The 20025-nt window shown below is 57.0% G+C and overlaps 8 protein-coding genes across 8 annotated transcripts; 4 read left to right on the plus strand and 4 right to left on the minus strand.

The window, feature by feature from the left end:
• Positions 1–266: 266 nt before the first annotated feature.
• N657DRAFT_378710 (uncharacterized protein) lies at positions 267–2840 on the minus strand. The gene is made up of 6 exons (XM_062787106.1): positions 2488–2840; positions 1782–2425; positions 1616–1729; positions 1369–1560; positions 835–1299; positions 267–668 (listed from the first exon to the last, which is right to left on the minus strand). Exons 1-6 carry the CDS (start codon positions 2738–2740, stop codon positions 513–515), a joined length of 1824 nt encoding a protein of 607 aa, XP_062647924.1. The 5' UTR covers positions 2741–2840; the 3' UTR covers positions 267–512.
• Positions 2841–4323: 1483 nt separating this feature from the next.
• On the minus strand, positions 4324–5242 carry N657DRAFT_379152 (uncharacterized protein). The gene has a single exon (XM_062787108.1). The coding sequence runs from the start codon at positions 5075–5077 to the stop codon at positions 4526–4528; it is 552 nt and encodes a 183-aa protein (XP_062647925.1). The 5' UTR covers positions 5078–5242; the 3' UTR covers positions 4324–4525.
• N657DRAFT_617054 (Metallo-hydrolase/oxidoreductase) lies at positions 5147–7031 on the minus strand. The gene is made up of 3 exons (XM_062790509.1): positions 6824–7031; positions 6110–6770; positions 5147–6049 (listed from the first exon to the last, which is right to left on the minus strand). Exons 2-3 carry the CDS (start codon positions 6594–6596, stop codon positions 5409–5411), a joined length of 1128 nt encoding a protein of 375 aa, XP_062647926.1. The 5' UTR covers positions 6597–6770; positions 6824–7031; the 3' UTR covers positions 5147–5408.
• A 429-nt stretch (positions 7032–7460) lies between these two features.
• Positions 7461–9937, plus strand: N657DRAFT_379074 (ubiquitin carboxyl-terminal hydrolase-like protein). Its single transcript, XM_062787107.1, has 6 exons — positions 7461–7805; positions 7853–8089; positions 8170–8268; positions 8339–9126; positions 9216–9446; positions 9515–9937. The coding sequence occupies exons 1-6, from the start codon at positions 7718–7720 to the stop codon at positions 9614–9616; spliced, it is 1545 nt and encodes a 514-aa protein (XP_062647927.1). The 5' UTR covers positions 7461–7717; the 3' UTR covers positions 9617–9937.
• Positions 9938–10258: 321 nt separating this feature from the next.
• On the plus strand, positions 10259–13211 carry N657DRAFT_633299 (Gaa1-domain-containing protein; the record flags this gene model as incomplete). The annotated part of the gene is made up of 8 exons (XM_062791205.1): positions 10259–10451; positions 10586–10723; positions 10800–10881; positions 10945–11135; positions 11195–11382; positions 11743–11796; positions 11840–13144; positions 13200–13211. The coding sequence occupies 8 exons, from the start codon at positions 10259–10261 to the stop codon at positions 13209–13211; spliced, it is 2163 nt and encodes a 720-aa protein (XP_062647928.1).
• A 616-nt stretch (positions 13212–13827) lies between these two features.
• N657DRAFT_663295 (PCI-domain-containing protein) lies at positions 13828–15397 on the minus strand. The gene is made up of 2 exons (XM_062795172.1): positions 14994–15397; positions 13828–14942 (listed from the first exon to the last, which is right to left on the minus strand). The coding sequence occupies exons 1-2, from the start codon at positions 15259–15261 to the stop codon at positions 14062–14064; spliced, it is 1149 nt and encodes a 382-aa protein (XP_062647929.1). The 5' UTR covers positions 15262–15397; the 3' UTR covers positions 13828–14061.
• A 302-nt stretch (positions 15398–15699) lies between these two features.
• Positions 15700–17256, plus strand: N657DRAFT_644359 (NAD(P)-binding protein). The gene is made up of 8 exons (XM_062792747.1): positions 15700–15845; positions 15899–15975; positions 16032–16126; positions 16182–16273; positions 16327–16468; positions 16521–16679; positions 16736–17071; positions 17131–17256. Exons 1-8 carry the CDS (start codon positions 15715–15717, stop codon positions 17227–17229), a joined length of 1131 nt encoding a protein of 376 aa, XP_062647930.1. The 5' UTR covers positions 15700–15714; the 3' UTR covers positions 17230–17256.
• A 124-nt stretch (positions 17257–17380) lies between these two features.
• N657DRAFT_644361 (uncharacterized protein) lies at positions 17381–19086 on the plus strand. Its single transcript, XM_062792748.1, has 5 exons — positions 17381–17587; positions 17644–17818; positions 18019–18253; positions 18339–18410; positions 18487–19086. Exons 1-5 carry the CDS (start codon positions 17556–17558, stop codon positions 18756–18758), a joined length of 786 nt encoding a protein of 261 aa, XP_062647931.1. The 5' UTR covers positions 17381–17555; the 3' UTR covers positions 18759–19086.
• Positions 19087–20025: the final 939 nt, after the last annotated feature.

The following is a 20025-nucleotide window of genomic DNA, read 5'->3' on the forward strand; positions in this document are numbered from 1 at the left end:
TATCACTGCTGGCCGGGACATGGCTGTTACCTTGGGTATGATGAGTTGCACGGCTATGTTGAGTTATAGCCAGACTCTTTTAAACACGGACACAAGATTTAGAAAGTTGAGTAACTTCAATCATAAATGAGAAGTCTTGAATGTTGGTTTACCATTAATGCGTACATTATTCAGTTCCCGCTACCCAGCTCCGATTACCCCATCACATGGTTCTCATTCCCACCTTTTTTCAACCCCGGTTCCTCATCAAAGCCTGGGGCCATTCCTAATCTCAATTTCATCAACATCGTAACCAAAGCCAGATCAAGGGGTATCTAAAACCGAACCACGCCACGCCTTCAGCCTAACATCATCCCTACCAAACCCAATCCATTCCACTCCACCAAGTCAACAGCAACATCTGCCGTTCCTTCAAAGAACCCGACCGCATTGAAGCGCGCCTTTTCTTCCCAAAATATTAAAGTCTGATGGAAGTGGGCACGCCCTCTAACTACGGTGAGACGTAGCGTCACTCAAGCGCTCGCCGCCTCGCGCCTCGCAGCCCAGCCCTTGAGCGCAATCATCAAGATGACCCACGCCATGAGCAGACCAACAAAGCCCATGGTCACTGTGTACATGAACATGGCATCGAGCTGGTAGTGAATCATGCCGCTTATGGTATCGCTCGCCTGATTGCCCCTTGCCGTGTCAGCCCTCATCGTTCACCCATAACCAAATAAACAAATCAATGAATAGACAACCAAACTGGGCTTTGTTTTTATTGTGGAAACGGGAGGGTAAAGGTTGGGGGGGTTGGGGGGGGGAGGAAGGGTCAGAAAATAGAGTACGACTTACGCTCGCCATAAAGATAATCCCCCCCGAGATGAGCCCAAAGGAAGTCAACAACTCGGTCGGCGGGCGCGAGGGGAAGACAGACCGCGGGGGGCGCAGCCACATGACCACGTAGGTCAGGCCGCGCGCAAAGGACGCGCCCGTCAGCAGGTTGCCCCACTGCTTGTGCACCATGCTCGAGACCATGCTCTCCTGCCTGTGCGAGCTCATCATGATGCCCGTCAGGAGGATGACGAGGGCGGGGATGGGGTTGGTCGAGAAGGCGTAGGTTTCTGGCTCACGGAGCGGGGAGTCGCTAGTACTGGTGGTGGTGATGGTGGTGGCGGCTTCTTCGTCCCTACTAACGCTGGCGTGGTGATGGTGGGGGTCGCTGCTGTAGGTGTGGTTGTTGGTAGAAGAAGCGGCTGCTTCGGTGACGGTGTAGTTGAGGAGATTGCGGATCTTGATGGATTCAACGAGCATGCCGCACTGGGTTGGTAGTTTAGTATGCAGCTTCAGGGGGTAGATTCGGGCTGCGATAAGCAAAGGGCAACTTACCAGACCGCCGCCGATGAAGAGAACGGTGATGGAGACGTGCTCCAAATCCTGGGCACTCCACTCGCCGCCCGCACCGCCGAGGTGCTCGAGGAAGATGTTGGTCGAGCCGTAGAAGAAGATCAGGGCGCTCTCAACGAATTCAGCCGAGGGACGCCATTTCTGGCCGGCCTTCTGGGGACGGATATTCCAGGCCTGGTACATGTTAGTATCTCACAGCTTTGGTCTCGTCAACAGTCAGGGAACCAACCCATCCGAGCTCGCCAAAGCTGCCCGCCCACCGGCCGAGTGTAAAGACGCCCAGCCAGAAGAACACGCCACCCTTGATCCAGTGCGCCAAACCGCTGAAGATGCCGTTCCCCTCCTTGAAGCTTGTTAGAAGACACGGTGGCTGACTCTCAGGTACGCAGACTCACAAAAAAGCGACCAAAGGCGATGATGCCGGTGCAAAGGGCGATGAAGCCGAGGATGATAATCGTCCGGTCAACGAAATTGTACGCAAACAAGAGGACCTTCCAGAACCGATCCGACATCTTCCCGGCAACTCTTGCGACTATCGAGTGAGCCTTGGTGGACTTGGCGAACATGGGCAGGTGCGCCTCGACGTCATCGTCGGCGTCGTCATCGCTGTGGTGGAACTCCTTGTGCGCTTCGCGGATGGGGGAAGACGGCGAATCCAGCGACTCGGTCCTCGGCTCGGTGCCCTGGCCGCTGTCGTTGGAATACCGGCGGTACGGCGCTGACGGGTATCGGGACTCGTGCTCGGCCATGGCCTCGGTCGAAACGGGGATGAAGCATTGGCGCTCCTCCGCCCGGCCGGCGAGCTTGTAGCTCTCCCGCTTCATCATGCCCGCAACCCGGGCCAACAGGCCGACCACGGCCTGCACGCACACCACAAACGTCACGATCCAGCCCAGCTTGTGGTGCGCGTTGTTCGGGTACAGATCTGGCGTGCTCGCGTTGTAGACAACGCCCAGCAGCACGCCGCCCGCGTTCAGGGCAAGGAAGCCGAACTGCATCAGAAGCGTGTACCGTGAGCGGGCGAGCGACAGCATGACAGCTAGAAGCATCGGTTTTAGTGATCCGCCCACCGCGCATCCGTTTACGAAGTATGGGCCTTACCAGCAGGCAGCGCAAACACCCACCCGAGAACCATCAGGGCAATGTGCCCGTAGATGACTGCCTTGTGGTCGGGATGCGCAAAGTACGTGGGAGGATACTGGTCCTCCGGCAGCGGCCTGTCGGCGTCGCCCATCTTCATACCGCCCAAACCGGCCATGCCGTCGTTCCCGTGGCCGTGTTCATCGCCGTGCGCAAGGACCGCCGGGATGAGGCCGACGACGGCTGCGCTCGCAACAACCGCGAGCGCCTTCATTAGGGCAGGCTTTCACACCGGCGCGGTTGTTGATGGTTGACGTCCTTCGGTTTGTCCCAACTCTGGCGGGTCGGCCGATGCGATGACGTGGGTTCGGGTCAGTAGCCTAGTGATCTCACTCCCCAAGCTGTCGGGTATTGCTTGCTCGGCAGTGGCGCTTGCTAGTATCGGCTCGGTAGTGAGCGCCGTCAATTCTCTTGATGTGGGCAGATATTGCTGGTGCCGAGCATCGGGTGATTCGCCTGCCGGAGTCTGTCTGCGGTGCACACGATGATGCACGTCGTCCGAAGCAGCTTGGTCTATCCGTATCCGCTCTCAGGAGGCGTTCGGACGACACTCTGGAGGGGTATCGTCAGATGGCAGAACAAAGACTGAGACCGCCCTCCTTTATTACGATTATGGATTTGCTATGTGTGATGGTGAAGTCATCTCTCCGGAAGCGGGCAGCGACGAGCAATGAGACGCGGGCGCGGAACCTTTAAAGGCGGCCATGGTCGACGCCGAGCAGCTCGTTTTTCCTTCCGGTCGATCTGATGATTGGTAATTCGCAGCCCAAAAACTCCAGGGTGCGGGTAAGAGTCAGGCCACATGGCCCTTGTCCTGTGCCCTTCCTGTCGATGCCTTTTCGCGGTTTGCGCATTTGCAACTCCGGTGCATCCGAAGCTTCGAAAAAAGAGGCGGCGGCGGCACACATCAGCTTCAAGTGAGGAATCGACCACAGTGTGTGAAGTACAGTGTGGGCCGCAGCTGAGCTAAAGTGAGCATGGGCTTGTTGACGGAGTACCTCTCCAGCCGTTTGTAATGTATGGGTACTTCAAGCGCAAACTTAGCAACTCACGTCACCACATCCATCGACGGCTTCATCTCCAGCCAATAATAAACTTGCCATCCGACGACGGTCGAGTCAGACTGGAGCAAAGCCCGCCGTCTACGCATCCGTACACACGCATATCCGTCAGTAAGCTTATCCAGCGGTGTGCCTCACTGCCATGCTGCAAGCGAATGTCTCAACGCCTGTTGTCACCATCACAACCGCCATTGGGTACTCCAGGCAGGGCTGGATTTGCAGTCGGGATTTGGGCGCGGGTGGAGCCGGAATCAGCATCATCGGCGAGTGAGTTTTAAATCCTATTCCAGCACCGTCTTTGGATTATTCATCGCAACCTAACGCACAGTCTCTCGGTCATCGACGGGGTGTGATGTTTTATGCTCCCACAGCCAACAACTCCTTACCACAACAGAGCCATTCGCGTCGCAGCGGGGGGGGCAGCGCTTGTTCGTTTGCAGTCAGTCATGAATATCTTCCCCGACAACAGACGGGATCAACATCCCAGCGGTCCTCAGTCTCGGCAGCGTGGTGGAAGCGGGTAGAAGTCCCCTGAAACTTTGGGTACAGTGTCAGTCCCACACCCCAGCCTGATGCCACCCTACCGCTACAGTCCCGAGACCCGGCACATGCTCCTGCAGAAGCCCTTCTCCTAGCCTTTTCGAATTGAAAGGATGCGCATCTCTCGCGGTCAGCATACGGACTCGGACTTTGCGACAGCGCCGAGGCCCGCCCACTCGGCTGTTGGTCCATGCAAGCTCTCCTCTCGGATGGCGAGATATTATGAATATACACAGTTTGGGTTGACACATGTCAGCTCGCCCCTCCTCATTGCTCAATATCGATGTCGCTGCCTCCCGTCAGAGGTGTTGTTGCAACCGTCTATACAGTATATCTCTGAAGGGAGCTGAATCTGAGTTACTCGGAGCACAGGAGTTTCATCACTTGACAAACGGGATTCACTGTAAAACACCAACCAACAGAGGTTGACCGGTACCTCCCCGTATCCGTAGCACATCCCAATCACCTCTTTGAACCCCTGCTAGAGTATATCGCAACGACGGATCCGCGCGCGACAGCCTTGCCGGTCCCGCCGACCCCACCCTGACGATGCGTGCCCACGCAAATACCCGTGGACCAATGCTTTGTGTCAACAGTCCCCACTCTCCTACCACTGGCGATGCCGGTGCCGAGTTATCCACGTTTCTGTAAGTGTCTTGGACGAGTTGCTCAAACCTTTGTGTGCATGGAACAGAAATCCGGTCTTTGCAGCGTCTGATTAGGAACAGGTGATATTGGAAATTGGAGTCCTCCATCCTGCTCTGCAAGCTGTGCAGCCTGCCACAGTCAGCAACATGAGACAGAGAGAGGAAAAGAAAAGGAACCACACAAACTTGAAGTCCGGTGTAGTGGATCCGATCCGAAGCCTCGAAGTCCACTTCTTTCCATACTGTGCTGTTGAAGCTCTCGCGACAAACGCGCGCCGCCTTGGCCACACTTCCTACCAACATTATCCGTATCTCGCTCCTCCTTCGAGAGGACCGCGCGTAGCCATAACGCGACGGCCCTGATGTTCTCTGCGCCGAGCACGCCACAGCCGTGAGACACACGAATTGGGGACGTTAATCTCGATCGTAAATTCGAAATTGACGTCACTTTACATGGTTTTGTAGGGCTGAATGAAGCCAAGCAACCATCATGTATCACAATCCCAATCGAGTGGTACGCCGGCCTATTACACGTCTTTAGGAGTACAGTCTTTCTTCCCTATCCCGAGAGCCGTTTACAGGGCACACCAACCATCTCATCAATTGTCAAGCCTGTCTTGCCGGCCAACACACCTCACAAAGCAGATCGGCCCGAACCCACCGTGCTCGCGAGCTTCCACCTCTCGCCATCATCCACATCCACGACCTTCCCTTCCCTCTGCAGCTTCTGCAGAATTTGCACGACCCCACGCGCGGCTGCAGGGTGCAAACTCTCGGGCACATCCCGGTAGATCGTTCTGACGAGCTCCATCACCGTCCAGGCATCTCCGCTTGTCCGGTCGTCTTTCGCAGGCTCGCTCCCTGTCTCAATCCCAGCAGCAGAGGCCGGGCTACTGCTCCCGAAGAGAGACGCAAACGAGCGGAGCGCCTGAACGACCTGCTCCTCGCGCTGCGCGCGGTGCCGGATATACTCGGCGATCTTGCCCGGCCCGTCCGGTACCACGGCGCCATGGCCCGGGTAAGCCTTGCCGCCCCGGTCTCTGTCGTAGAGCTTGCCCATCCGCTCCAAACTGCCCACGTACAGCCCCAGGTCCTCAAACACGCTCGTCCCGTGCCCGAGCACGTTATCCCCAGTAAACAGTGCCCCTTCCTCCTCCCACACAAACACCGTGTGATCCGCCGTGTGGCCGGGGGTATGCACCGCCGTTACGCTGGCCCCTGCGACCTCGAACCGCTGCCCATCCTGCAACTCCTCCACCTGCACGTCCCCCTTACCTTCCCCTCCCCCTTCCCTTCGGACCTCCCCGCCCCCAACCCCCTGTAGCAAGTACCGACCTCCCTGATGTTTTAACACCCTCGCCCCGGGACACACACTCAACAAATCCCGTACGCCATCCGTGTGATCGCGGTGCCAGTGCGTCAGCAGCGCGATGCTCACGGTGGTGCCTTCCCCTTCCTCGGCGAGCACGCACCGGAGCGCTGCCGCCCATGAGGGCTTGCTCTCGCCCGTGTCGATCAGGATGCGTGAGGGCCCGGTGCCCAGCAGGTAGGTGTTGGTGCCTTGCAGGGTGAAGGGGCCTGGGTTGCCGGCGAGGATGCGGATGCAGGATGAGGTGAGGCGGGTTATTTCGGGCAGGGAAGGGAGGGGTTGTTGAGGTTGTTGTTGTTGGGTGGTCGACATTTTGAATGGCGGTTTAGGTAAGATAGTGGAGGTGCAGTGTTCCTGGTGTTTGATGGGGTTGATGACTCGATAGGTCACGGTTGTGATGCTGGAGGCTCGGAGTGGCTGCCGTAGGAACAAGCATGCGGGCGACTGCCGCATTTGTAAGTTGATAAGGTAGGTGGCTTCTCCAAGAATCGGAGGTTGAATATAAAGATGAAATGCCTATCCGTTCGGGAGATCGCGCGGGACTGTGCCGGGCCGCCGATGCGGGGTAGTGATCGGTCCGGCCGTGGTGGGGGACCGAGCGTGCTTTTGGGCTTCCCGGAGCATGTGCTTACGGATCTGAGCTCCCGTCTGCAGTACACGTGTATACACCAGGCACTTACTGCGTCACCTCAAGTAGAGATAAAGGCCAACCACCACCAGGTCAGGGCACCGTAAATTTTAGGCAAAAATCTCGCGTTACCCGCCTTGAAGATCTTGGAGTTGCAGTGCAAGGGCAACATATGATTAGCAGGGGTGAGTTGCAACTGCAAAGAACAATGCAAATGACGCGACCATGTGTTGTTCGAGTTCTGCAGGCCAATTCTCAAATGAGGCACCGGGAGGTAATGGGCAGTTGAAGAACCTAAAATCGGCCACTGTTCCGCCGATGTCGAGGATGAGCCAAGTCCCCTGCCGCGGTGGGTTCTGGCGAAGCTGATGCTCCATGCTTGACGTTATCGATAAGCCTCAATTTCCAGCCCGCCGCGTTATCGATCCAGGTAGGAGGCGGTTGGACGCCTTTTTGAGGATGGCGGGAATGTGTAAATCGAACAGGGCGAACAATAACTTACAACTACCCCTGCTGGCCGATTGAAGAGGTATTGTCGCTGCTTTTACTCATAGACGTGAATGCTATTCTAACTTTTGAAAAGCCTTTAAAAGGTTAAACCACCCCTATTATCGCCGACACTTGCAGCTGCACGCAACGCCAAACGCTGCATCTGCAAGACGGCCTTTTCCGCTTCCCTGAACGCGGCCCGCCACATCTGAAGCACGCGGCCTTCTGACCGGGAAACCCCATAAACAAGCGTCCTCGCTGCAGGTTGCTTCTCTTCCAAGACCTGCCTCTCTCCTTGCGATCCTCCCAGTGATTCCGCAGTGTTTCCCAGTCTCGGTACTCAGCTGGTAACCTGGACGCTGAATCACTTGCCTCCCGGCAACACTGCCCGAGTCTGCACAATTCCTTGTCAAGCTAGGCCAATTTACATCATCGATTTGGATAAGGACTGGTCAAAATGGCGGCGAGGCCTGCTACACCGGCATCGCCCAAGACGAACTACAAAGTCAAGGCTCCGCAGCCTGGGCAGCCCATGTACGGCTGCGGTACGTCGAAACCATCCCCGCGCGATCCCTCTCGCTAACAAACGCAGAACACCTACAGAGGCTTTTCAACCAGGACCAGGCGACGACGAACACGTCGATTCAGCATTACAAGGCGATCCTACGGAGCATATATGACACCACCCCTCTCCTCTCGCAGACAGCCAAGGGCATTGACGGCCAGATCGTCACCTCGCTCACTCCTACATACCTTTGTCTTCAATGCCCCTCGACCCTAACCGAAGACGACCGGACGAAGCATGGGAGCAAGAAATCACACAGATTTTGTACGTTAGCGTTGGAGGCCCTCGGTGGTTGGTTAAGGGGGCGCCGGGTATCCGCGGCTTACTGACCTGACTTGGGGCAGACGTCGACTCTCGGAGCGGTGCTTTGTACTGCCAAATGTGCGATGACATTGTCTGGGATCCGACGTTCGAAGAGCTCAGGTTAAAGAAGATCGGGACAGGCACATTCACCAGTAAGCTGGGCAGCGAGCGTATGAGTTGACGGCAACACCAGACTAACCTCTAATCCAGCTCGGAAACGGAAACACGAGGAGTTGTTCGAGGCTTCAGATCCCGTGAGAGACAACCCCACTTACATCTCTTCCAATACCACGGCGGCCTCGTGCAAAGCTAATGGCTTGCGCGGTATCTACAACGCCGGCGCCACTTGCTACCAAAATGTCGTCCTCCAGAGCTTCCTCCACAACCCGATCCTGCGCAATTTCTACCTCAGCGACGGGCACTCGAGCAGCAACTGCGACACGCCGCATTGCCTGAGCTGCGCTATGGATGACATGTTCCAGGACTTTTACGCGCTCGAGAACACCAACGGGTACACGGCCGCCAACATCCTGTCCGGGTTCTGGATCAGCGAGAAGAAGGCGTTTGAGAACTTGGTCACGACCAAGGAGCAGGACGCGCACGAGTTCTTCCAGTTCCTGGCCGAGGAGCTGCACGAGCGCAACGGCGACGGCAAGAAGCCCGAGACGGGCAGCGAGCACAGCTGCAACTGCATCATCCACCAGACCTTCTACGGCAAGCTGCAGAGCAACACGACGTGCCAGAACTGTGGCGGCGTGACGAACCAGGTGCAAAGCTTCCTGGACCTCAGCCTGCCGCTCGAGAACCTGTCGCAGAGGAAGAGCAAGAAGGGCACGGCGAGGCCCGGCGGCATGCTGACTCTGCAAGAGTGCCTCGACGAGGAGTACGTCAAGTCGGACAAGTGCGAGTACCGCTGCCACAACTGCGGCTCGATGCAGCAGGCACGGCGGCAGACGTCTATCAAGCGGTTGCCAAACGTGCTGTCCATCCAGCTCAAGGTGAGTTCCCCTATCCTTTCTCCTCACCGCGCTCCTATATCTCTCCGTAGGAAATATTTGCAGTTTCGCTAACGAGGAGGGATGAGTAGAGGTTCGAGTACAAGCAGGGCCGCAACGAGCGCGCAGCAAAGATCGACACGCCCGTGCAGTTTCCGCTGCAGCTCAACATGCTCCCCTACACGAACCGCGCCCGCGGCCAGGACGTCAGGGAAAACTACGAGCTGGCCCGCTCGTGCACCTACGACCTACTCAGCGTAGTCGTGCACGTGGGTGAGATCGACACCGGGCATTACGTGTCGTATTGCAGGGTCGGTGATCAGGTAGGCCTGTCCCCTCCTTGCCTTGGCTAAGTTTGTAAGGCCTTTTACTGACCTGAGATCGGGAATAGTGGTTTGCATTCAACGATCACAAAGTGGAGCTGGCGCAGAAATCGGATGTGCTCAACTCACGGGCATATCTATTATTTTACGTAGTAAGGTCGCTGTCCTGAGGGATGGGCGGACGAGTCGGGCGACACGGCGTTTTCTGGCGCGGTGACTTGCATGATCAGCTTGCTACTCATTATAAAATGCTGGTCTGAATTCGAAATACCATAGGCGGTCGTCGTGATGGAATGGGATCATCATGGTTTGATCAAGGGTGCTGTCTTGAGGACGGGTTTGGCGTGGAAAGGCACGTGAATTATTGGCTTAAACAAACGAGCTAGGGCTTGATTGCGGTTATGCTATGCATCAATCGAGCTCGGAAACCTGATCCGTTCTGATAAGCATCCCAATAGTTAAGCGGATCCCGACGCGATCAGAAGCCTCACGAAATATTGCTGATGAAAAGGATGCTTATATACACACCCCCAGTTCCTCTAGTCTCTCCTTACCTGAGGCCTATTTGATACACGAGAGCCTCTGACCTGCTCAAAGAAACGCGGACCGGAGGTAATTTGCCATGCAATAGCGCAACAACGAGACCATCATCCAACCCAACCCCCTCTCCGAGCCGAACAAGCCGGCTTTCTGGCCGACAGAGCGCGCGCCTCAGTCCCTTCTCAGGCGAATTCCGGACTTACCAGCTTACTCGGATACCCAGAAGCGATAAATCAAACGGCCCCAGGACGAGCACGTAGACAGCAGACAAGATGCCGACCGGGAACCCGACGCACATGCTCAGACTCAACCTCCAGCGGCTTGTGTCCTACATCGACCGGCTGCCCTTCTTCACGCGGCTCGCCATAGTGCTGATGGTTGTGTGCGAGGCGGTCAGGGTTTTGCCGTGGTGGGATATCCAGGCGTGGGGCAGGCTGGAGCCGGATCAGCTCGGGTTGCAGACGAGTAGGTCATTTATTTACTGGGTTCAACCTCCCTTTCTCCCCCCAAGTGGTCTTAAAACGATGTTGCACGCACGCGAACATCGACGACGGCGATGAAGAGATCACTGACTGACTGACATGGCTGGTGGTGGACAGTGCATCGGACCAACACCTACGCGCTCCTCCATACGGATGTGTTCCATCTGGTCATGAACATGTTTGCTGTGATACCGATGTTGGAACGGTTTGAGGCGGAGCATGGCACGCTCACCTCGCTGGCGCTGTTTTTTGGTCGTGAGTGTGTACCTTACCTCCTCTCCACCCGAAGAACAGGAGAAAGGGGAGCTGACATGGGCTGGCTGTCTTCCAGCGCTGTCGACCTTGCCGGCTTTGATGTATGTCGGAATAGAGAAGTTTCTGCTGCGGTCCAACACGTCGGTCGTGGGAGCTAGGTGAGCAAACCGGCCCAGATCTTGGCTGGAGAAAGAGGCGGACTGCTAACAAGCTGTGCAAAGTATCTGGGTCTTCCTTCTGCTTGCGATCGAGGCCGTGCGCCAGCACCGGACGACCCCCTACTTGGTCATTAACGGACAGCCTACGATACCCACCTGGTCGACGCCGTTCGCGGCACTGCTGGCTGTCGCGGTGCTGATGCCCGGTTCTAGCATCCTGGGGCACCTTTGCGGTGTGGCGGTCGGCTATCTCTGTATGTATTCATCTTTCATGTTCACCCCATGAGGGCGACACTAACACAAACGCGAACAGGCGGCACGGGGTACGTCAACATTAAGTATCTTGCGCCGCCCGAGAGGGTCTTGCGATGGATCGAAGGCAGGGCCAAGCTGAGGGACTGGCTGCCGTACTATGTGAGCGTGGATCAGAAAGTCTATGGCCGGTTCGGAGTGCTTCCCCTGGCCAATCCGGGAGCAGCGCCGGTTGTTGTTCCTGGCTTGGTTGGTAGCAACCAGAGGCTGGGCCCGACTCCTGAGTAGCGGTCTTGGGTGGGTTTCAGAACGAAATGATTACGAGTAATGCTTGTAAAATATGTATTTAGACGTTGCGCCGGTTGTCTTCAAGATGCATTGGCTCCTGTAATGGATGGGTTATTTCTCAACTGCAGCCCCCAAAGTGGACTCTGACTTCCATGTCAGCTCCGAGCTGCCCTCCCATGAGCCAGTATTGGATAAATTGCCACATCCGGTTAGCGCTCCTGCGCGCCTGCATTCCATTCTTGGCGCTCCACGACTCCCACTTGACGTTCCGTCGCGACCCCTGATTCAAGAATCAGGTCATCCCAACTGCCAACGCAACAGGTGCCCATTCCTGAAGTCCAAACGGTACTGCAGTTAAGATGCCGCGATTGCTTGGTAGGTTCTATCCCAGGCGCGCTGGATAAAAGACAGCTAACAGCATGCAGCCAGCGCGCTGCAGCTGCGGCGGGACCCGCGCATCCTTAAGCTCCCGCCGTACTTGTCGCTGCTCTGCATCCTCGTCGGCGTCGCCTGGCTCTTCCTGCTCCCGCTCGACCAGTACTCGCGGAGAACGTACATCTCAGAGAACGCCCTTCTTCCCGGCCAGGTGCACACATACTTTGGCGGCAGCGACCAGAACGTGTTCCGGGCGTACAAGCACGAGGTCAATGAGCTCATCGGCAAGAGCAACGCCGAGATCAACGACAAGCTCGAACCAATCCTCAAGGGCCTCGGCCTCAAGACGGCCAGACAGAACTTCACTTATCACGCCGCCGGACACACTTACTCGGGCGAGAATCTCTACGCCACCCTGCAGGCCCCCCGCGGCGACGCCACCGAGGCCATCGTGCTGGTGGCCGCCTGGGAGAACGTCAAGCACGAGATCAACCGCAACGGTTTCCCGCTCGCCCTGACCCTGCTGCGCTACTTCAAGCGCTGGTCGCTGTGGTCCAAGGACATCATCCTGCTGCTGACCCCGGACAGCATTGCCGGCCCGCAGGCCTGGGTCGATGCCTACCATGACGCCCACGATCCCGCCCGGATCTCTAGCCTGCCCATCAAGTCGGGCCTGCTGCAGGGCGCCATTGCCCTCGATTACGCTCAGGAGGGCCGCTTCGACAGTGTGCACATTGTCTATGACGGCGTCAACGGCCAGCTGCCCAACCTCGACCTAATCAATTCGGTCAACCATATCGCGAGCGGCCAGATGGGCATCGGCGTGGCGCTGCAGGAGATGTGGCAGCACGACAACGGATACCGAGACCGGCTGCGCACCATGCTTCGCGGCATGCTGAAGCAGGGCTTCGGTCTGGCCAGCGGCGCGCACAGCAGCTTCATCCCGTACCACGTCGACGCCGTGACGCTGCGGCCGTTTGGCGACGGCTGGCAGGACGAGATGGCCATGGGCCGCGTCGTCGAGGGCACCTTCCGCAGCCTCAACAACCTGCTGGAGCACCTGCACCAGAGCTTCTTCTTCTACCTGCTTATGCAGCGTGACCGCTTCGTCAGCATCGGCACCTACCTGCCCAGCGCCATGCTTGTGGCCGCAAACTTCACCATCATGGCCATCGCGCTCTGGGTGAAGAGCGGCCAGCCGGCAGAGGGCACGACGACATCTGCTACCAAGAACGAGACACCTGCCACCACAGCCGAACGTGACCTTTTCTTACCCCTCGGCGTCGTGGCCCTAATCCACTCCCTCTCCATCGTCCCGCTCTACGTGTTCAACCACGCCCCAAAGAGCGTAAGTTTTCCCTCCCAACCTCGACCCTTTATTTACTTCCTCCTTCCCTCAAAAGCACGCCCACTAACGCACCCAACCTTCTCCATCATCTCTCTAGGCCCTCCACCTGTTATTCCTCGCCTTCGCCCCCATCAGCACCGTCCTCCTCCCCACGTACCTGGTCCGCCTCCTCACCGCCCGCGGCACCACCCCTCAACAGTACCACCTCATCAAATCCTTCTCTCTCCTACTGCTCGGCATGTCCCTCTCGACACTCGCCACCCTCAACTTCTCCCTCGCGCTCATTGTCGGCCTGCTCGCCTCGCCTCTGTCCTTCATTCACCACCATTCTTCCCCTTATTCGCCGCCGCCGCAGCAGTCGTCAAAGTGGTGGTCAGGGATTGCCAAGACCGTGTTACTCATCCTCATCAGCCCGACGACCGTCCTATTATTGGCCGGCGAGGTGTATGGGGGGGGTTTGGATGCGCACGTGCTGCGCGAGGCGGCCGTCGGGTGGCACGTGTGCGGGACATACTCGCCCGTGGTGGTGTGGTGCGTCTGGTGGCCGGCTTGGGTGGCGGGGATGGTGGCTCTGGGTGGGGGAGCGGGACTGCGGGCTTGGGATGGGGAGGGGGCTGACGAGAAGGTGAAGAGTTCTTGACTTGCTTACTGAAGGCTCGCTGGCTGGTTTCTTTGACTGGATGGGACAGGTGGGATAGGAAGGATGTAAGGCGTGGGGCCAGGTGTGAATAGTACGGAGGAGGGGATATGATACCCATAGCATTTAGCATTTCATTGTGGCAATGCCGGATTCGACTGGCTTGCAGCCCAGCCTTGTCATTCACAGACTCGAGAAAAGTCTTTCCCATGCCATATCGTACAAGGCAGCATCTATGTGAGTCTGTACTTGAGATTCAGTTTGCCATCCCACACCTCCCTTACACCGCCCACACGTCCTGCCCCACGTTCTCGATCCAGTTGCCCAGCTGGTTGACGCTCAAGTCCCACTCCTTTAGCCGCGCGCGCATGTTGTCGATCTGCTTCATGTCCAGCACTTTGGGCTGCACCCAGTTGATGTGCGCCACCTCGTCGACCTGGTCGATGGTGCCGCGCAACAATCCCAGGCTAAGGGCCTTCATGATCAGGTGCTCAATCTCCTCGGGCCGCACCTTGGTCTCGGCCGCGATGGTGGCGAACGTCATGGCGCGGTCGTGCGGCGGCCGCCGGAACACCGCCTCGGTCAGCGCCGCCAGGTAGATCTTCTCGCGCAGCTGGCGGCCGTGCTGGGCGAGCAGCGGGTTCGACTTGATGCGGTCCGCCAGCGTCTCGTACGCTGCCAGGTCGCCGCGGTTGAAGGCGAAGAGGAGCTCGCGCAGCCACGCGTCCTCTCCGCGCTCCGAGAGTGCGTCGAGGATCGGGTGCAGCAGCAGCTCGCCAAAGTTGTAGATGCTGGTGCTGACCAGCGCCGCGAGCGCGAGGTCGTGCGCGCGGTTGCGCCGCTCGGCGGGAGACAGCGACTTGATGTCGATGCATGCCAGGTAGAGCAGCGCGTTGCGGTAGTACGAACCGAAGTCGGCCTTGGCCTGATAGTAGTCGGCGTTGGCTCCGTAGAAGGCCGCGTGCACGATGGTCTCGACCGAGTCGAAGCTGTCGAGCACCCGCTCCGCCCGGTCCAGGTCTTTCCTTGCGCCGTCGAGGTCGCCCAGGTCGAGCTTGACGCGCGCCACGGCGATGGTCGCGAATACGAGGGCGTCTTGCGAGTCTTCGTTGTCCACCTTCTTGACGACCGCCTCCATGAAGGAGAGGCGTTCTTGGTTGTCTGGTCCGGTTAGATACTGTGGGGGCAGCACTCAATAGATAGGCCGCATACCTCTACATTGTGTCGCTGCCTTCAGGGCAAGGTCGACGAGCTTGAGCTGGTTGATCTTGTCGGCAAACTTGAGGACGAACACCTTGTAGAACTGTAGGCGCTGCGGGCCGCTGGCTGGGTGGTTGAAGAATTCGATGAGCTGGTTTGTGAGCTGATGCCACAACTTGCGTTCCCATAGTGTCTCAAACTCGAGCACAAGCGGTTGCAGCTCCTCTGGAGCGCTGTCCCGCTGCTCGGCCAGGAAGTCGGAAATGGTATCGACGTTCATGTTCGAGAGCTGAGCGGGAATGTTGGGCGAGGCAGACGGCTGAAGATGGACTTTTCTTAAGATCCAAGTCCCTTTTGTCTGAGTTAGAACTGGTTTGCGGTCGTCGGGGTGTCTGGTGGGACTTGTGGAAGTCAGAGTTGAGAGTCGGGTGTTTGGAGTTGTCGATGCAAGGCGGAGAGCTGTTGCAGCTCCCACTTGACGCGGACAAGGCAACCTGGCCACGGTACGTACCTCCTTGCGGAACCGTGCACTCAGCTTGGCCTTGCATCAGTCGCAATCTGATTGGCCAATTTGTCCGCAATGATCTCTAGAGTGGGTAGTGGGCCCTTGAGCCGGCGGGCAGCATCTCGATTGCCAGGTCGAATTGAACGATTGAAGCTCGCAGCCTCCGTCAACGTCAACTGACTGCGACGCCGCCCAACACTTGGGACACCACAACCACCACCCGCCACGATGGCCTCCCTGCCGACCGCCGTGCGGTCGACGGCCCCGAAGATCGCGAAAAGCGCACTGCAGCGCCGGGCCATTTCCGATGTGCACATCACGCGCACCGGCAAGCCTCTCATCCGCACCCAGGGCGGCCGGTCCGTAGCCCGCTCTCCATGTGCCGAAACATGCTGACAAAAGTCCCCTTCAGCTCTTCTCTCGGTGAGCACACAGCTACCGTCTTCGGCGCCACCGGCCAGCTGGGCCGCTATATCGTCAACCGGCTAGGTTCTACTGTCCACCCCGAGGCAATTTCTACGTCAACTGACGGGGGTGATTCGAAGCGAGACAAGGATGCACCGTCATTGTGCCGTACCGCGAGGAGATGGCCAAGCGCCATCTCAAGGTGACGGGCGATCTAGGTCGAGTTGTGTTTCTTGTAAGGGCGCCTGCAAGGCGAGAGGGAGAAGGAATTGGTTGCTGAGGGGAGCTAGGAATACGACCTGCGCAACACCCAGTCGATCGAAGAGAGCGTCAGGCATTCCGACGTCGTTTATAACCTGGTCGGCCGCAACTATCCCACCAAGTGAGCTGGAACGTGTGCGGGTTGGAGGAGAGAGCGGAGCTGACCGGGTTCAGGAACTTCTCGCTCGCTGATGTGCACATCGAGGGCAGCGAGCGGATTGCCGAGGCTGTTGCCAAGTACGATGTTGACCGCTTCATCCACGTCTCGTCGTACAACGCCAACCCCAATTCGCCATGCGAGTTTTTCGCGACCAAGGTAGCTACTAGCGTCCGATTCCGTGATGGGTAAACCCTCTGACTGCTGGCAGGGTCATGCCGAGCGGGTGGTGCGAGAGATCTTCCCCGAAACCACCATTGTCAGGCCGGCCCCAATGTTTGGTTTCGAGGACGATTTGCTCCTGAAACTTGCCAGCGTCGTCAACCTCTTCACGGCGAACAACATGCAGGAGAGGTACTGGCCGGTGCACGTATGTCGCCCGAAGCCCAAGTAATCCGAACCAGTAGACTCTAACGGACACTGCAGGTCATCGACGTCGGCGAGGCCCTAGAGAAGATGCTGTTCGACGACAACACGGCATCCCAGACGTACGAGCTGTACGGCCCCAAGAACTACTCGACGGCGGAGATCGCCGAGCTGGTCGACCGCGAGATCTACAAGCGGCGCAGGCACATCAACGTGCCCAAGGCCATCCTCAAGCCGGTCGCCGGCCTGCTCAACCGCCTCCTCTGGTGGGACATCATGTCGGCCGACGAGGTTGAGCGCGAGTTCCACGACCAGGTCATTGACGAGACGGCCAAGACGTTCAAGGACCTGGGCATGGAGCCCAGCGACATTAGCAAGTGGACCTATCATTACCTGGTATGTCAACCTCTATCATTTACCATTTCCACCCCTGGATCGGACTGACCTTCAAACAGAAGGGCTTCCGTTCTTCCACATTCTACGACCTGCCGCCTGCGACGGAGAGGGAGATGCGGGAAGAAAAGAAATACATTCACGTGCTTGACGACCAGTAAAATGGCGTTGGGTGTTGGGCGGTTGAGGGGAGGGTGAGCTAGCAAGACTGGGGCACTGTAGAGTGTATGTACCGGTGTAATTAAACATCGTTTTCCATTCAATCGACGGTAGAGAACGAGGGTTTGGAAGTAAACCTGTGAGGCCGTGCTGACCGTCTGTTCCAATCGAAGTATTCAATTTGTTGGCATACGGTGATGGCTTGAACTTGACTGGCAGCCCAACTCTGGAAATCCACAAAAATTTCAGGCCCCTCCTCATACTCCTCATTCAGACATTGATTTCATGTCCGAGTCGATTAACACTCCAGAAACCTCACTCAATCGCGATGGCCAACCATGAAAGCGACGATGAAGAGCTGTATGTCCAATATGTTCATTGCAGGAAAAAAGAAGTTTACTAACATAAATTTTCAGGACGCTATCGGTCTCGACGCTCGATGCCCTCAAGCAGTTCTACGCCGAGCGCGATGCCCGCGCCGAGCAGTTTGCCAAGCTCCAAGCCCAGGCCGAGGAGCAGCATGCTGTTGGCCAGGCGAAGCCCTTTTCCATGGAAGCGTTTAGCGAGGACTGGAATGAGAGTCAATTCTGGGTATGTTTCCCCGTACGCGTTCGGTTGCGTTTGGGTGGGAATCAGAAAAGACGAAAATGGATCAGGGGTGACTGGACTGGACTGGGGAGGCCGTTTTGGCTCTGTATTTCGGTTTCCATGTCTGACTTTGTGGTTGGGATGGGAGGGAGGTTGCTTGCTTTTCTTGGTGCATGCTGCTGACGACAAGGGAATGCATGCAGTACTCGGACGAGACGGCTTCGTTACTGGCGAGGCAACTGCTCGATGGAGCCACCGCCGATACGACTATTGCCGTTGTGTCGGCGCCGAGCGTGTTCGTGGCTCTGAAGAATATCTTGAACGCCGGCGGGTCAGAGAAGCTCAGACCCAAGCTGCTGCTCCTCGAGCATGACAACCGCTTCGCCGTCTTTCCTGAATTCGTATACTACGACTTTGCTCAGCCCCTGAAGCTCCCGGGTTTGTCCAGCCTTATCATACATTCACCCCTTTTCAGACAAGTCATATCTCATGACGGCATCGACGGCTGATCAGTCCGATGAAGCCCACCTAAAAGGCACCTGCGACCGCATCATTTGCGACCCGCCATTCCTCAGTGAGGACTGCCAAACCAAAGGTAGATGTCATTTACATAGTCTTCTCCCACCAAGCTAAACTCATCAGCTAACCAACTACCTCCTCCCCCTAACCAGCCGCCCTCACAGTAAGGTGGCTCTCCAAACCGCCATCCTCCTCCTCTTCAGACAGCCAGCAACAACCACAACGAACGCGCCTGATCGTCTGCACGGGCGAGCGGATGCAGGACATCGTGAAACGCGTGTACCGGTTCTTTGGACTACGCATTACCGACTACGACCCGGTGCACGCCCGGGGCCTGAGCAACGAGTTCTACTGCTATGCCAACTTCGAGTCGGCGGACTGGGGGTGGCGGTACGAACAGGGTCAGGGTCAGGTGTCTGGGTAGATGGATACATGGGCCAGATAGGTGGACGAAAGGGCATTATCAAGGAACAGGATTGTCGGGACAATCCAGCAGACAGATCATCGCTATTTACCATCACCGGTGTTGTGAGCGTGAAAACATCGTTTTGGCTTGTTTACAAGAGCATGAATTAATGATGAAATAGGGGAGTGTTGGAATAGTAGTCTACCCTTTCTTATTTTCATCTCCGTTGTCTTTCCCCTTCTGCTGTGCTCTCCTTCTTCTTTTCCCTCTCGTCCCCTGAATTTTTCATCTTCTTTAACCAACGTTATAATAGAGCTTGACATTTTTAAGCGCTCTAAGAATAAAGAAAGAAAGAAAGAGAAACTTCCAACGCGGCTGTCGACGGCACGCTGGCAGACCGCGGCCTCCTCTACAAACCAGCTGCGAATCGCGAAGCGCTGTGGAGCCGGACATCGCCAGGTCGTGATCCGCCGACCGAATGTCTCGGAATGATCCCCCAGCATCCTCGCTGAGCCAAGGCTGGCCAGCAACAGCACTGCTCTATATAACAAGTGGTTAGTGGTGTTGACCCATGAATTAGGCCTGAGAATATCGCCAGTAGTGCGACCGATATGTTGAAAAGGATTGCGTGTAAGTGCCTAAACCAACTACAAAGTGGCGCCTAGCTCTTCAACCAGTGCCCGCTATCTATGATGAGTACGCTGAGTACAAGCTCGCTGCCGGAAGAGTCGGGGAGAGCAGTGTTGCCTACAGGGCAAAGGCCCCGCGAGCTGAAGGCCACCGGTGGACCTGACCTGAGCAAGAGGAGCACAGCCAGCCAAAACAACTGGGGCGGCAGCGTCTAAGAGCGCTACGATGTATGTTTCTTTGCGTCGAGGAAGCTGTAACCTGATTTGATGATTAGTGGGATATGTCATCCGCCATCCCGAGAGACGCCGCTTATTCAACGAGCGGTCCACGGAGGTGCTGGTGCCAACGTTGTCCCAGGACATGAAGGATAACAGGCTGTCTCTGGCTGGGCCAACCCTTTCATGCGCCCTTCGTATTGAGACCATCCCTTTTTCAGTGAACCTACCTGTTACAATACAGAGAAAAAACCCTTCACTACTGATGGGTCCACAGACCATCAACGACACCAAGGCAGCTCAAGAACATCGAACGAACCGTGTTATGCCTACCGCTACACATCCAAACCATGGAACCCATTTTTCTTCCCTTCCCAAACTCCGTGATGCCATGACGGCACCATTCCGACAATGCCAATGATAAAACACTCCTCCCTGAG

The sequence above is a fragment of the Parathielavia appendiculata genome (assembly GCF_033297405.1).
Source record: "Parathielavia appendiculata strain CBS 731.68 unplaced genomic scaffold N657scaffold_5, whole genome shotgun sequence".
Taxonomy (NCBI): Eukaryota; Fungi; Ascomycota; class Sordariomycetes; order Sordariales; family Chaetomiaceae; genus Parathielavia; species Parathielavia appendiculata.